The 12,445-nt window shown below is 44.0% G+C and overlaps 1 protein-coding gene across 4 annotated transcripts in view; it reads right to left on the bottom strand.

Moving 5' to 3' along the window:
* Positions 1-5,188: 5,188 nt before the first annotated feature.
* Positions 5,189-12,445, bottom strand: part of CALN1 (calneuron 1) — a 154,093-nt gene continuing 146,836 nt past the window's right edge. For 3 of the 4 annotated variants that reach the window (XM_030028877.2, XM_030028880.2, XM_030028879.2), the window contains one exon: positions 5,189-12,394. In XM_030028877.2, the coding sequence (XP_029884737.1) occupies positions 12,267-12,394 (128 nt within the window). In that variant the 3' untranslated portion in view covers positions 5,189-12,266. The remainder of the gene's footprint in view (positions 12,395-12,445) is intronic. The other variant, XM_030028878.2, reaches the window with a different exon arrangement.

The following is a 12,445-nucleotide window of genomic DNA, read 5'->3' as shown; positions in this document are numbered from 1 at the left end:
AGGCTTCCTTAGAAACAGCGAGAAACAATGATATATCTTGGGGTGCGTGATTGCCATTTCTTGCTATATAATTCGAGAAACCAATTATCCCTTGGTTTCACTTAGTGAGTCTTACATTCAGCCTAGGGTCAACAGACCCATCTTCATGAAGGCAGGAGAAATCCACAGGTTTTCCAAACACGTCCCACATACAGGATGCTCAGAGTTTGTCCCATCCCTTCTGTACCAGGGAGGTCCATGCTGCTCCCCAGCCACAGACTGTAAGCTGGAGATGGAGCCAGTTCTGGGGTCTCTGGATGATAGTTCAGATTTAGAAATAAGACTCTCTCCCCCTTGTACACTGCGGGAGAAGATTAAGAAATCTATTCTTAATCATAGCCAGGATGCTTGGTGATACCCCTTCATCACTTATGGTTTGTCCGGTACTTAAGGGCAAGGGCTCATGGAGCACTCAGTGCATTGCCAGGAACCTGAGGAAGCATTTCTTTACTGAGAGGGTGGTCAAACCCTGGAACAGGCTTCCTAGAGAGGTGGTCAATGCCCCAAGCCTGTCAGCGTTTAACAGGCTTTTGGACCTTGCCCTTAATAACATGCTTTAACTTTTGGTCAGCCCTGAAGTGGTCAGGCAGTTGGACTAGATGATTGTTGTAGGTCCCTTCCAACTGAAATATTCTATTCTATTCTATTCTATTCTATTCTATTCTATTCTATTCTGTTCTGTTCTGTTCTGTTCTGTTCTAACCCATGCACACAAGATGGAGAGCATTTAGAGAAGTTGAATGAAACGAAGACAAGCAGTCGTAACTGGTAATATGGCAGTGGCAATACAGGGAACTGCATTCTTCCCCCATGAACAGCTTGAGGCTGATGAATTTCTTGTTCATACTCTATCTGAAATCATCTCTATGTAGGTGAACATGATTCTTTTAATTTCAATAATATGCAGATGCCAAGGTTGCTGGTGCCAGTCCAGAAGGTGCGGAGCAGCCCATGTGTGTGGACATGCCAGGCCATGGGATGAGCTCCCCACACACTCTGTGCAGCCAATGGGAAGGACGCTTTTGCTATTCAATTCACATATCTTGCTGAACATGCAGATGAGTTTAATTTATATTTAATCAGCCTCTGCAAACAGCAATCACTTGAGAGGTTTTTCTGTATAACACGCAGTGATTACCCTTATTATAGAGGTACTGTTCGTACTGCCAGTGCTGGGGTCTCTCAGCCCCTCCATTTGAAATCCTTCACTTCAGGAGGTTTTAATGCTTTCTGTAAAATGTTCTGCAGGCTGGAACTTGTTGAATCCAGAAATGGCTCAGTAGCAGCTGTGCTCATGGTCATGTTCTCCTTGGGACTGAGATGCCTCTGCGAGCCCTGCTTTGTCCCCGTGGCTGTACTGGGAGTTGAGATGCTGGCTGTGCCTTGCCTGCCTCACCACTCGCTACAGGTAGGTGATCCTGCCTGCTTGAGAGACCCATAATGGCAGGTATTTGCAGTAGTTGTGGTTTTGCCCTAGGATTTGTGTGTGAAATTCAGTGCTGCAGAAAGCAGCTTCTGCTCTCTGAGGTGTGATGAACTTTGAGCTGTGGAAACCAGCCATGTGGGACCTGTTTGTATGATTTCTCTGGCACCTTCGGTAGAGCAGGACCTTTCTGGTAGGTCTGACTTGATGGCTTCAGAAGGACAGAGGCTGAAAACTGATAGGTTGAAGGCAGAGACCTGAATTTTTTGTGAGACTAACTTGTGGTGTAGGGAAAGAAGAGCTGGAGCTTTTGCACAACTTCAGATGGTCCTCTTCCAGGGTTTTCTCTATTTGTCTGTGTTTGTAATTTTAGCTCAGACTTAGAGGTACTCCATCATCAGCAAGCATTTAAGGGAACACTGCTGGATGCTATTTTTCTTGCCCAAAGCAGAGGTGGGAGACACTGCTCCTCGAATAGTTTTGAAGCCCTGTCTCTGAGCAGTCACGGGACACTGAAAATTTGCTTGCCTGTGCCATCGGCATCATGCCACAGGTTGCTGACCCTGTGCTTATGCCGTTGTATTGAATTTGTGTCTGTAGTGACATGTATGGTCGTCCTGTGATTATCTCAGCTTTCTGTCATTATATGGTGAACTATTTTTGACAGCTTATTCTAAAGCCAGCTCATTATGGGCAAGTGGAAATCTAGACAGAAATTGGGGTTAAAAGACCTTTATTACAGTGTGGCAGGCGTGCACTTGGCATCTTCAGTCTGATACTTCCACACTGTTGTAATATTGCATGTGCTGGTGGCACTTCTAGTGGATTTATCACCTTGCTTTTTGGGGAGGTGATGGTGGAGCAGGACCTTTTTTCATTACAAATGGTATTATAGGTAAAATGAAATGGCTTTCAGCCATTCCTTACTGTTCCTTGCCCAAATCTCTGTGTCCCTAGCTGTTCCTTAATTGTATCTCCTCCTTTCTTCCCCCTTTTCCCCACCAGATTTCCCCTAGCCTTAGCAACTGGCATGAAAGCATCCCAGCTCCTGCATAGACAGCCTCCTTTTTGAGCAAAGACCAAGAATGGAAATTTCTGTTTCAGAAAGTTGCAAAAACGTAGAAGTTGGGAGGCTGATGAGTAGCATTCAGCAACTTCAATGCTAGCAGCAGCGATCAACATCTGCTGTAATTACTTTCTTTAGAACTTTACAAATGTGCTGATAATTTTGGTGGCAAGAAGAACAAATGGGAAAAGATCTGGAAGATACTCTTGGTGAATTTTTTAATTAAAATGTTTTTGATTTTTGAGAAACTCTTAAAGAAGCAATTAAAACAAGATGATATTAGGCTATACTTATATGGGAAAGCCTTGCCAGGATTAACTAGCTTGTACCAAATAAATTACTGCCTCTGGATTTGCATTAGCAAATACTTTCTATAGATGTTAATCAGGAAGGAGTGTGTATTGAGTGGATGAGATCGTAGCAGCAAAACCAGCCTGCAGGGTAATGGGCAGTGTACGTACCTGGAGGAAAGTATTATGTCTAACCAAAGACACTGTCTGCTGGGAGTTTTGAGCTTGGGGAGCCCAATGATGGCAAGAGGTTTTAGATGGGACCATGCCTGAATTTCATTCAGAGTAAGGAAAACCTTGTTTCTTCAGTATTTGTATTTCTGTAATTAAATTTGAGGCCTTGGCCAGCCTCCATTTAAACAAAGAGCCAGGGTGTGAAATACTGTGCTGAATGATGACCTAATCCAAATCCCACTAAGTCTGGGAATGTTTCCACCGACTCCCCAGGAGCTGGATTAGACCCATGTGGTCGTTCCTGCCCATGGCCAGTGCCCGCTCCCCCAGCAGCAAGCACCCAAAACCTCCTGTTGGGGCACAGCTGAAGGATGGGGCTTTTGGGTGGTATCCTTCACCTGTATTTCTCTGTTGAATGGAGAGCATTGAAATAACATGAGAGCTAAATGGGCTTGGGTAGAGCTGGAACAGTGGTCATATTCATGGGCTGTTTACGGTGGGAGGAAGCAGTTTGGTCTCAGTCCAAATGTGGTGTGTTTTTCTCTTTTAAAGTTTGTTTTCTCCCTGCAGTCAGTGAAGATTCCCAAATGCTATCATACTAACCTGTCCAGCACGGTGCTCAACCTTGCTGAGGGCTGATGGGCAGAAAGGATCTGTACTAGCAATGATGTCAGCAAATTTCAATTTCTGAATGGTTCTGGTGGCCGAAATAAAATGTACAAACCTGTGGTTTCATTGAGGACATTGAATACAATGATCTGCATGCGAACACTGTTTTCAAAGAAGAGCTGTGTGGTGTAGGTTTCTCTTTCCAGCAGGGAATTTCTTGGATTACTCATTTGTTCCTATGATAAATGTATAGGAATACATTTGATTCATTGCTGTAATGAATCCAGGTTCATTCCTAAGCCATTCATAAAACGCTCTCCAGTTACCTAATGTAAGAGGTCAACTGGAGTGTACAGTATCTTTTTTTAAACTATGAGATCACAAATTTTGTAAACATTTCTTGCATCACCTGCTTTTCAGTGGTAATCCATGCATAGACAATTGCTCATACCGAAAGTTGTGATGGCTCCAGGAATAAGGAACAGTATCTGAGCTGCCAGGCTGTTGTCCAAATGGTTGCAACTAATAAATAATGTGAGCCCATGAAATCGGGTGTGATATATATCATTGTCTGGGGAAAACCACTCATTTTTTTAGAGTTTAAATGAAGGAATCAGAAATGCTATTCTTGCAAAAATGGTCAGGTCTAAGGAAAGCATCGCAGCTCCTTTCCAAGCACACAGTAGAGGTGGTACTCTACCTATGGGCATGGTGGGAGCTTTGGCTGTCCCAGCAGTCCTACCACTATGACTTGGGTCCACCTGGGTGAAGATGACTTGCCTACACCAGCTGTTTCCTTTTAAGCTTTAATTTAGGCACCACCACAAGCAAGTTTGGGGACAACCATTAACCTCATCCTCATTCTCCAGCCAAACAGCTTGCAGGACATGGTGGACTGGTAGCTGTGGAGAGTGGTCTACAATGAAATTAAGAGATCTGGATTTGCTAAGGGAGCAGTTGCTATTCAGGCCACGCGAGTGTAGTTTAGCCTCACAGAGCAGCTCTCATGGTATGGAGCCTTGGCAGTAGAAGAGACAGGATTAAAACCTGTGGTCAATGTCCTCTTCCAGCAGCAATGTGCTGGACCCAAACCCATCTGAGCTCAGGGAAACAGGCTCTGACTCTCTGGTAGGTATAAGAAAAGGAGTTTTGAGTTTTTAAGCAAGTGCCATAAAAGAGCACATGGCATGGTCTGACCTTTCTCTTTGAGATCTGCATGTGGTGCCCACGAACCACACCAGTTGTGGTTGTGGCTTTGACTTCCACTTCCAGAGGAGAAGTTCAGTTCCTCTCTTTGGCAGGCTGACAAGTCCTGTGCATCTGTGTCTCTCTCGAAGCATTGATTCCAGCTCTGAACAGCCAAGGCATCTATTCAGTTAGGAGCTCTTTCTGTAGTAACAGGCTTTAAAATATGTAAATCTAGTTTCAAAGCAAAATAAAAAGCCCAAATGTTCATGTATCCCTCAGAAGGAAGAAAGGGTCTCTGTCCTAATATTTTATGCAAATCTAGCTTTTGCTCTTGTACTTGGGCATGAATAAATATCAATGACTCCTTCAAAATGAGGAAAAAAGAAACTTCATCCCTCATCAAAAGAAAAAAACCTTTATTTCTATTGCATAAATAATGGTAAAATTAAAATCTTTTTATACAGATTATATATTTACAGTAGTGTTTGGTTAGAGGAAACAGCCGATACATATGGCATTCGGTTTTCCTTTATACATGTCTTTATACACTTGAGTAACTTGCAATAACATAGGATTTAAGTTGCATGCCAAGTTAATTTATATTAATATTTACAGTATTTTGTACAAAGGTGGTGGTTTTTTTTTTTTTACCATTATGCTGCTGACTTTGTGATTTGTTGTCTCTAATTAAAACGTCATGTCTTTTGTTAACAAGCAAAAAATGGTCAGCTTTTAACAATGAATGGTAAATGGCTTGAAAACAGTGAAGGATGAAATGATGACAAAAAGGAGATGCATGTATTACTGAAGAACTTCCTAGAGATTAATCAGGAGGCATTGATTACTTAGATCCTAGTATGGATTAAATGGCAACAGGCTGGATTCTGGGCTTATTACAGTTTAAGCCAATTAACTCTAATGAGTTACTTCTGATTTACCCTTGAGTCCAAGAGGAACTTCATCTCTTCCCCCCCCCCCCCCCCCATTAAAATCTGAGAAAACAAGAGCTGCTGCATGAAGCTGAAACAACTTTGGCTCCTCTGAAAGAGATGGTAGGAAATGTAATACCATTCTTGGCTTGGTGCAATATGAATATAGAGGCTTTACTTGAAGATTGCTGTCAAACGGCAACCCCTGGGGCCTGATGCTGTATGGTTTGGGTTTAGTAGGACTGCTCACAAGAGAGACAAGACATGCCCGAGAGCTGGCAAGACCAGAGAGGTACCTACCAGAGCAAGCTCAACAGCTTCAAATGGGATGATCAAATGTCTACTTGTTGGCTGATGAAGACAGAAGACCAGCTGATAAAGAAAAGTCATATTATGGATCTCACCTAAAGCGTTGTAAAAATAGCAGTGTTTGAAGCTGCTTATTCATGATGCTGGCAAGACTGGCCATGAACAGCTGTAGAAAATAATTGGTTGGAAAATGGCAATTTCATTTAGTAATGCTCTTCAAGGCTACAAAGTATTTTGGTCTGTCTTGACAGAAAATAAAAAAAACCTACAGTATTTTTATCATCAAATTGTCAAGTACCGATCTTTAGATCCAGAGGATTTCCTTTTTCTTCTTTCTCCATCTTCTCATTGCTTCTGGGGCTGAAATTTTTTCCTAGTGATGATGCCAAATTGAGGCAGTTTTTCAGACTTTTGCCACTGGAGAGGTAGGAGTGGAGTACTCGTCCAACTAAAAGGTTGTTGGCTGGTTTTCTGTCCATCTTGCTCTTCATGAAGATTCTACAGGTCCTAGAGCTGCCTAAAACATCCTACTTGAACTGGAGAAAAACAAGATCCAGTCCTGATAACAACCAAGAATATGGAGAGATGAAAATGTTGTGAGCCTTTTCTTTTTCTGTATTAAATTCCTGGGAAAGTAATAGGTTTTAAGTAATGCCAGGGAAATATAATTGCACTGTCAGAACACAGTACAGTAAAATAATAGATTGAAAACCAGCAAGTTCTGTACATCTTCATCTGTGGAATGTAAGCGTGATTCAGAGCCAAGAAAAAAGATACTTCATCAGATTTTCGTTTTAGAAGAGTTGGTTTTTCTTCTTTCAAATCCATAGTCATCCATAAAGCAGAAACTAAATAATTTATTACACTGCTGGATAAAATAGGGAACTTCATTCTTAGTGATCTTAATGTATTCCTCCTACTGCTTCTCTCCTCACAGATCTAAGTCCGACTTGGGACTGTGCACCTCTTGCTTTTGTGCGATGACAGCCCTTTGCAGCACTGCTTGCCCTGTGCACGTGTGTGCAAGGGGGAGGCGGGGGGGGCACAGGGGAGAGAGAGTCTTTTGTGGAAAAAGCTGAGAGTCTCTTTGTACCAGGCACCTTGCAAAGCAGTGTGTCATCTTGAGCAGAGCCAGCACTGGACCTCGGACAGCCACCACAGTCCTCTGGGTGTCCCAGAGATGTTTTGGTCTTCTGCAGCAGGCAGAAAGATGCAGCGTGGGGTTTTTGTGAAAGAATATTCCTGTGCTTTCCATGGAAAAAAGCGTTTGCCAGTAGGTACTTTGCTCATCCAAGTCTGTCAAACAGACTTCAGCCATCCAGAGTAACATCCTTATGAATGCTTTCTACCTTTTCTTGATTTGCTTGCTTGTTATCCTATTTCTTATGGGAGAAGGACCAAAAAAATCCATTTACTTGGCCCTAGCTTAAAGAGGTGGGTATGTATGTACATATCTTTTCTTTTACAAAGTTGCTGGAAGTCTCCCATGTAAGGCAGCCAACATCCAGCCCTACCAGTGCACCCTATCCAACATGTGAGCTCCCAATAACCACTGAATAGCCTGTATGAAATCTCTCCAAATCACCAGATGATACCCAAATAGTCAGCTGTAGCTCACCTGGGAGCCGGGGCAGGTAGCTGGGTCTCCTACCACCTCCCACCCTTCTGCTCACAGGTGACCTTCTCCTGGGGGGTCTGTGAGCACCTTCACCAGGACAGGGTGTCTGCTAACAGTAACTGGCATATTTGTGGGTACCCATCAAACATGAAAAAGAATTACTTTTTCTTTGTCAACTCTATTTTTTCCTATATGAACTCCAAGACCATGAGGACCAAATTCTCCCTAACAAAGCCAAGTTTTTCCAGTTGCCCACCCTGTTTAATTCTTTACATTACTGTTGATATTGCTTCTGATTAGAAATTCTCAGTGGTGGACTCTTTGAGAGGGGCAGGCCCCAACAAAGTCTTTGGGTGGCACAGCCTGTCGTGGGCAGGATCCTTCTCCCCAGGGCCACCTCTACCACCATGGTGCACTTGTCCTGCCTGGTAATTCCTCAGCTGTGATTTTCTTTATGACTGACCTTATGGTATGGCTTTGGATGTGACAGGTAAGCAATGTTCCTTCAGCAGCTTTTGCTGGAATTCACTTCTCCGTGGCCTCCAAAGTATTTCAGCATGCCACATGCCTGCCGTTCACTCATTGGCTTCTCCAGGAGCAGAAAATCAGAATGTGCCTTCAAAGTTAAAGCTAATGGTTACAGTCAAAGTCAATGGTTATCAACGATGCAGCCCGCTGCCTTGCAGGAGCAGTGATCCAAATCCTTCCCATCAGAGATCAATCCCTCTGTGAAGGACCTGCCCAAAGTGTCCTCGACAAGCACAGGACAACCTGTATCAAGCAGTGCTCATGCTGCATTGATTTCACTTGCTCCCAAACCAAACCAATGCCTCTCTCAAGCTAAAATAATCAGGTCCATCTCAAACACTTCCCTGCATGTCAATCTCTTTAATTGCACATGTATTTTTGTGGCTAAGCCAACAGAGTTGTCTTTGGGGTGCTCACAATTTGCTAATAATGTGCTAATCTGTGAGCTGAAATGCTGTCCCAGGCTGCTGGGAGCTGTTTGTCCATCCTTGGTTTGGCTGGGAGTGCGTCTGCAATTGCTGCGTGTCGCTCCGACACGGTGGCACACATGTCACGAACAGCGAGGGTTGCCATAGCAATATCCTTTTCATGCAGAATTGCAGTGCTGAAAAGACACTTAAATTCTCATGTAACTGGCAAGAGCATAAGTTTAGTGCTTTTTCTGACAGCTCTACCTAGCACTGCTGCAGTCTGAGTATTTTTTTAAAGTATGTTAATTAGCACTTAAATAGGTTTTTTTTTCTTAAAGTATGGGATGTAGGGTTTTTTATTTTTATTTCTTTGATTCTTCTACTTTCTTCCCCCTAAGCTTTTGCCATCAGGTTCCAATCAAAATTTTACTGCTCTATTTTTACCTACTGTCTGTAAAAGCAACAAAAAGCCCTTTTTTTTCTTCTTGTGTACAAGAAAAAAAAAAAAGAAGGTAAATGGATGTTACATAAATGGAGCCAGGGAGGTAGGTAAGAGACACAGGTCCAATGCTGCTGGCTTGGAAGGATGGGAAGGTGTCGGTAGAAAGGTTGTGGGGAGAGGAAAGGATGAAGTGGCTTGGCCTGATCCATCCTGCATTGCCACTAGCTACCAGAAGACCCTGACTGATTAAAGAAGGGTTCTCTTCAAGACGCCTTTAGATGGAGAAAGGCTGCTCTAGGAAGGAAAAGGAGACCTCTGGCAAGACATGACACTGATTCCTAATGGATAAATTCGATTCCCTACAGAAAAAGCAAACCCCCAAGCCCCCCAAATCTTATACCCAGTAAAATCAGTGGGGAGTTTTGTGATGAACTCTGCTGACACCAGGCTATGGCTTTTACTGATATATTAATTATAGGTTTGGTTTTACAAATGGAGCTTCAAGGTGAAGAATTATACTGAAAAATGACTGTATTTACAAAGGGTTTTATGGAGCATGCATGTAGAAATTATGGAGCCTTCCAGAAAGCTTAAGAGAATGCAAAAGATCATCTCGTCCGTACGGTAGCTGTTATAATTGGAGTCTGCCTGGTGTTAGCTGTCAGATGAGTGAGAAGAATGTGGAGAAATGCCCGGTCTATGTGTTTTAGCTTGTGTTTCTAGGCTCAGCGAAGAGGCACCACTCTGCCCCATGCTTCTGCTGTCACTGAGTGGGGCTGGTAGGTTGGTGCCCACCTCTCCGCTCCATCTCCATCTGCCCCTGCTGCCCATGTTCACTCCAGCACAGTCCCGGTCAAAAAAAAAATCTTAACAAGTATTACTCAGTGGCAAGTAACATTTAGACTTTTTTTCTGCTGCTGCCCCTTTTTCACATGCCCCTGAGACCTAAAAATGTGGATGACAGTTCCCTTAAAATGATCTCAAAGCTCATTATCTCCGATGTCCAGCGCAGCGCGTGCTGGGAGGGCGCCTTGGCTCCCCAGTGGTGCGAATCCTGCATTCAGAGTTTGCCTAAGATTTTCCGCTGTTGGTTTGGTCTGCTGCTGCCCTAGAGCAAACATAAATCTCTCCATCTCCTGGGACATATAACAATTTTTTGCGGAATATTTTGCAGTTGACCTCTATTACTCACAGCAGAACAGAAATACAGAAGTGTGTGTTTGTGGAAAAAAAAAATAATTGTGCAGAAAAAAATAACTTGGCTGCTCTGGAAAAGGCTGCTGTTGTCTTCAGTGATGGAGGGAGGGCACCAGGAAAATGGCAACGATGTGGAGGTGGGCGACTGAGACACACTCCTAAAGACAAAATCCAAAGCAGTGATGTGAGTTTAAAGGGGTGATGGGAGACAGAATAATAAGGAGATTTTCAAATCAGGCTACTAAAAAACACAGGTTAAATGTTATCGATCAAACTTGTAATCAAAGCAAGACCTGAAACGAGTCTTTGGGATGGATCGAGGCTTAAGCTAATGGCTGCTGTGTAGGATGAGGGAAGCTTGTGGTTTGCAATCCCTTGGGGAGCCATCCTGCCCCCTCTCGTGACACAGGAAACAGTCATCTACATTTACGGGAGCAAGATCTCGCTGTTCCTTGGTGTTTCTGGAGCTCGCCCAGCCAGCACCACAAAGCCACTGCAACTCCAACACCCAGGTGCCTCCATGGATCCCCTGGGAGTGCTCCCCATGCCAGCTCCATGAGCTCTGGCTGGGAAACCTCTCCTATGAGGGCAAGGAAACCAGATCTCTCCTGGCGTCACATACAGGTGCACAGTTCATCTGAAGGTAAATGCAAGGATTTATGTCAAGTTTAAAAGGAAAAATGCTTTCCGATGTAATCCTGGCTCCAGGCTCACCCAGTCCTTGTGCTTTCCATGGGATGTGTTGTGTCTCTAGACTGTATCACTCCATCTTCTCCTTGCTGCTCATTAAAGTCTCTTCCAGGAAAAATAACTAACACTTGCAGGATCTGAAAGTCTGACACGCTATGTGACATATGGCGGTAGGCTCTAGTTTGATTCCTTCTTCTCTTGCTGCAGTCTGCTTTTCAGCTTTCCCTCTTTGGAGCCTGCCCATGGGATGGTGGTGGGACGGCTACTGGGAGGGACTGGAGCAGCTGGCTGGTCAAAACCACACACTACCATGTAGGCGAAAATATAACCTCTCCCACGAGAAGGTGTCTGACGCGGAGGTTTCACTGCAAATTACAACCAGGGCATATGAAATGAAATAAATAAAAATTGCGCAGGCAAGAGGAGGGGAGGAAAGCTCTTTCTGAGCTTTCCTCATGATTTTCATCTCACGTAAGGTTATTGAAGACCGATATAGAAGAAGGGCAAAACTGCTGGAAAGCAAATGTTGCTGAATATGCAGACAGGACCAAATAGAGGGAGTTTTAACTGGTGCTGGTGGTTGCAGAGTCGGTTGGAAGACTGTGCACAAATCTCAGAAATGCCCATGTGTGAGAATGGGTGGTGCTTCTCAAGCCCTGATTCACGGTTGGAAAAAAATTGCAAAGGGACTCATGCTACCCCACAGTCTTGTGTCAAAGGCGGCGTTTATGAACCAAAAATAGAAATTTTGTATGACGCTGGCAAATTCTCCTCTTTTTAACTCTGAAAATACTGTACAAGGATGCTCTAGCTCCCCTCTAATGCCGTAAACTCAAAGGCATGGTCATAAGGGAAAAACAAAGTGAAGCCGGAGTACATGAAATAAAACGAACAGAACTTGCTCGTGGCAATGCTACGATCAACTTCCTGGGAATGTGGGCCCAGCGGAGAGCTATGCAGAATAGTCAGTCGGCCCCTAGGTTAAAACACAGCCCCGCTGCAATAAGTCATGAGGCTGTGCCTCTTTAAAACTGCAAAACAGGCTGCTGGATGAAAGTTTCTTCCAAGTTACCATTGCTGTTTTGAAGCAATAATTCGGGACTCCTGTATATTTTTTTTTTATTGCATTAGGAAACAAAACCTTTAAAGCATTAAGACAGCCCTTTTATGTCCCTGCCAAAAGGATGTAGTTGATTCACAAGACACATTACGCTGCTGGCCTCAGGCTCCTTGTCGAATGGTGCTTTATCTGCCTGCCTCTGTCTCTTTGCCGTGTGAGAGTCGGTTCGGGGGAAGCTCACCCGGTGGCATGCGCATGCATGGTCAGTTTGGTTCACAGTGTCATGGCGAGAGGCTACTCCATGCCGCTCCGCAGGATCTGGTTGGCTGCAATCAACATCACGCTTATAATAAAGGCCATGGCAAACGCACAGATAAGGCTCTTCCGTACGCAGGTCTGTCTGTTCTGCTTCTGGGCGTGCACTGTAGGGAAGACATGGGAAAGATGAGATGCTCAACCAAAGTAATGTTTTT

This window comes from Aquila chrysaetos, chromosome 10, assembly GCF_900496995.4.
Source record: "Aquila chrysaetos chrysaetos chromosome 10, bAquChr1.4, whole genome shotgun sequence".
Taxonomy (NCBI): Eukaryota; Metazoa; Chordata; class Aves; order Accipitriformes; family Accipitridae; genus Aquila; species Aquila chrysaetos.
This window is presented reverse-complemented; position numbering and strand designations above follow the sequence as displayed.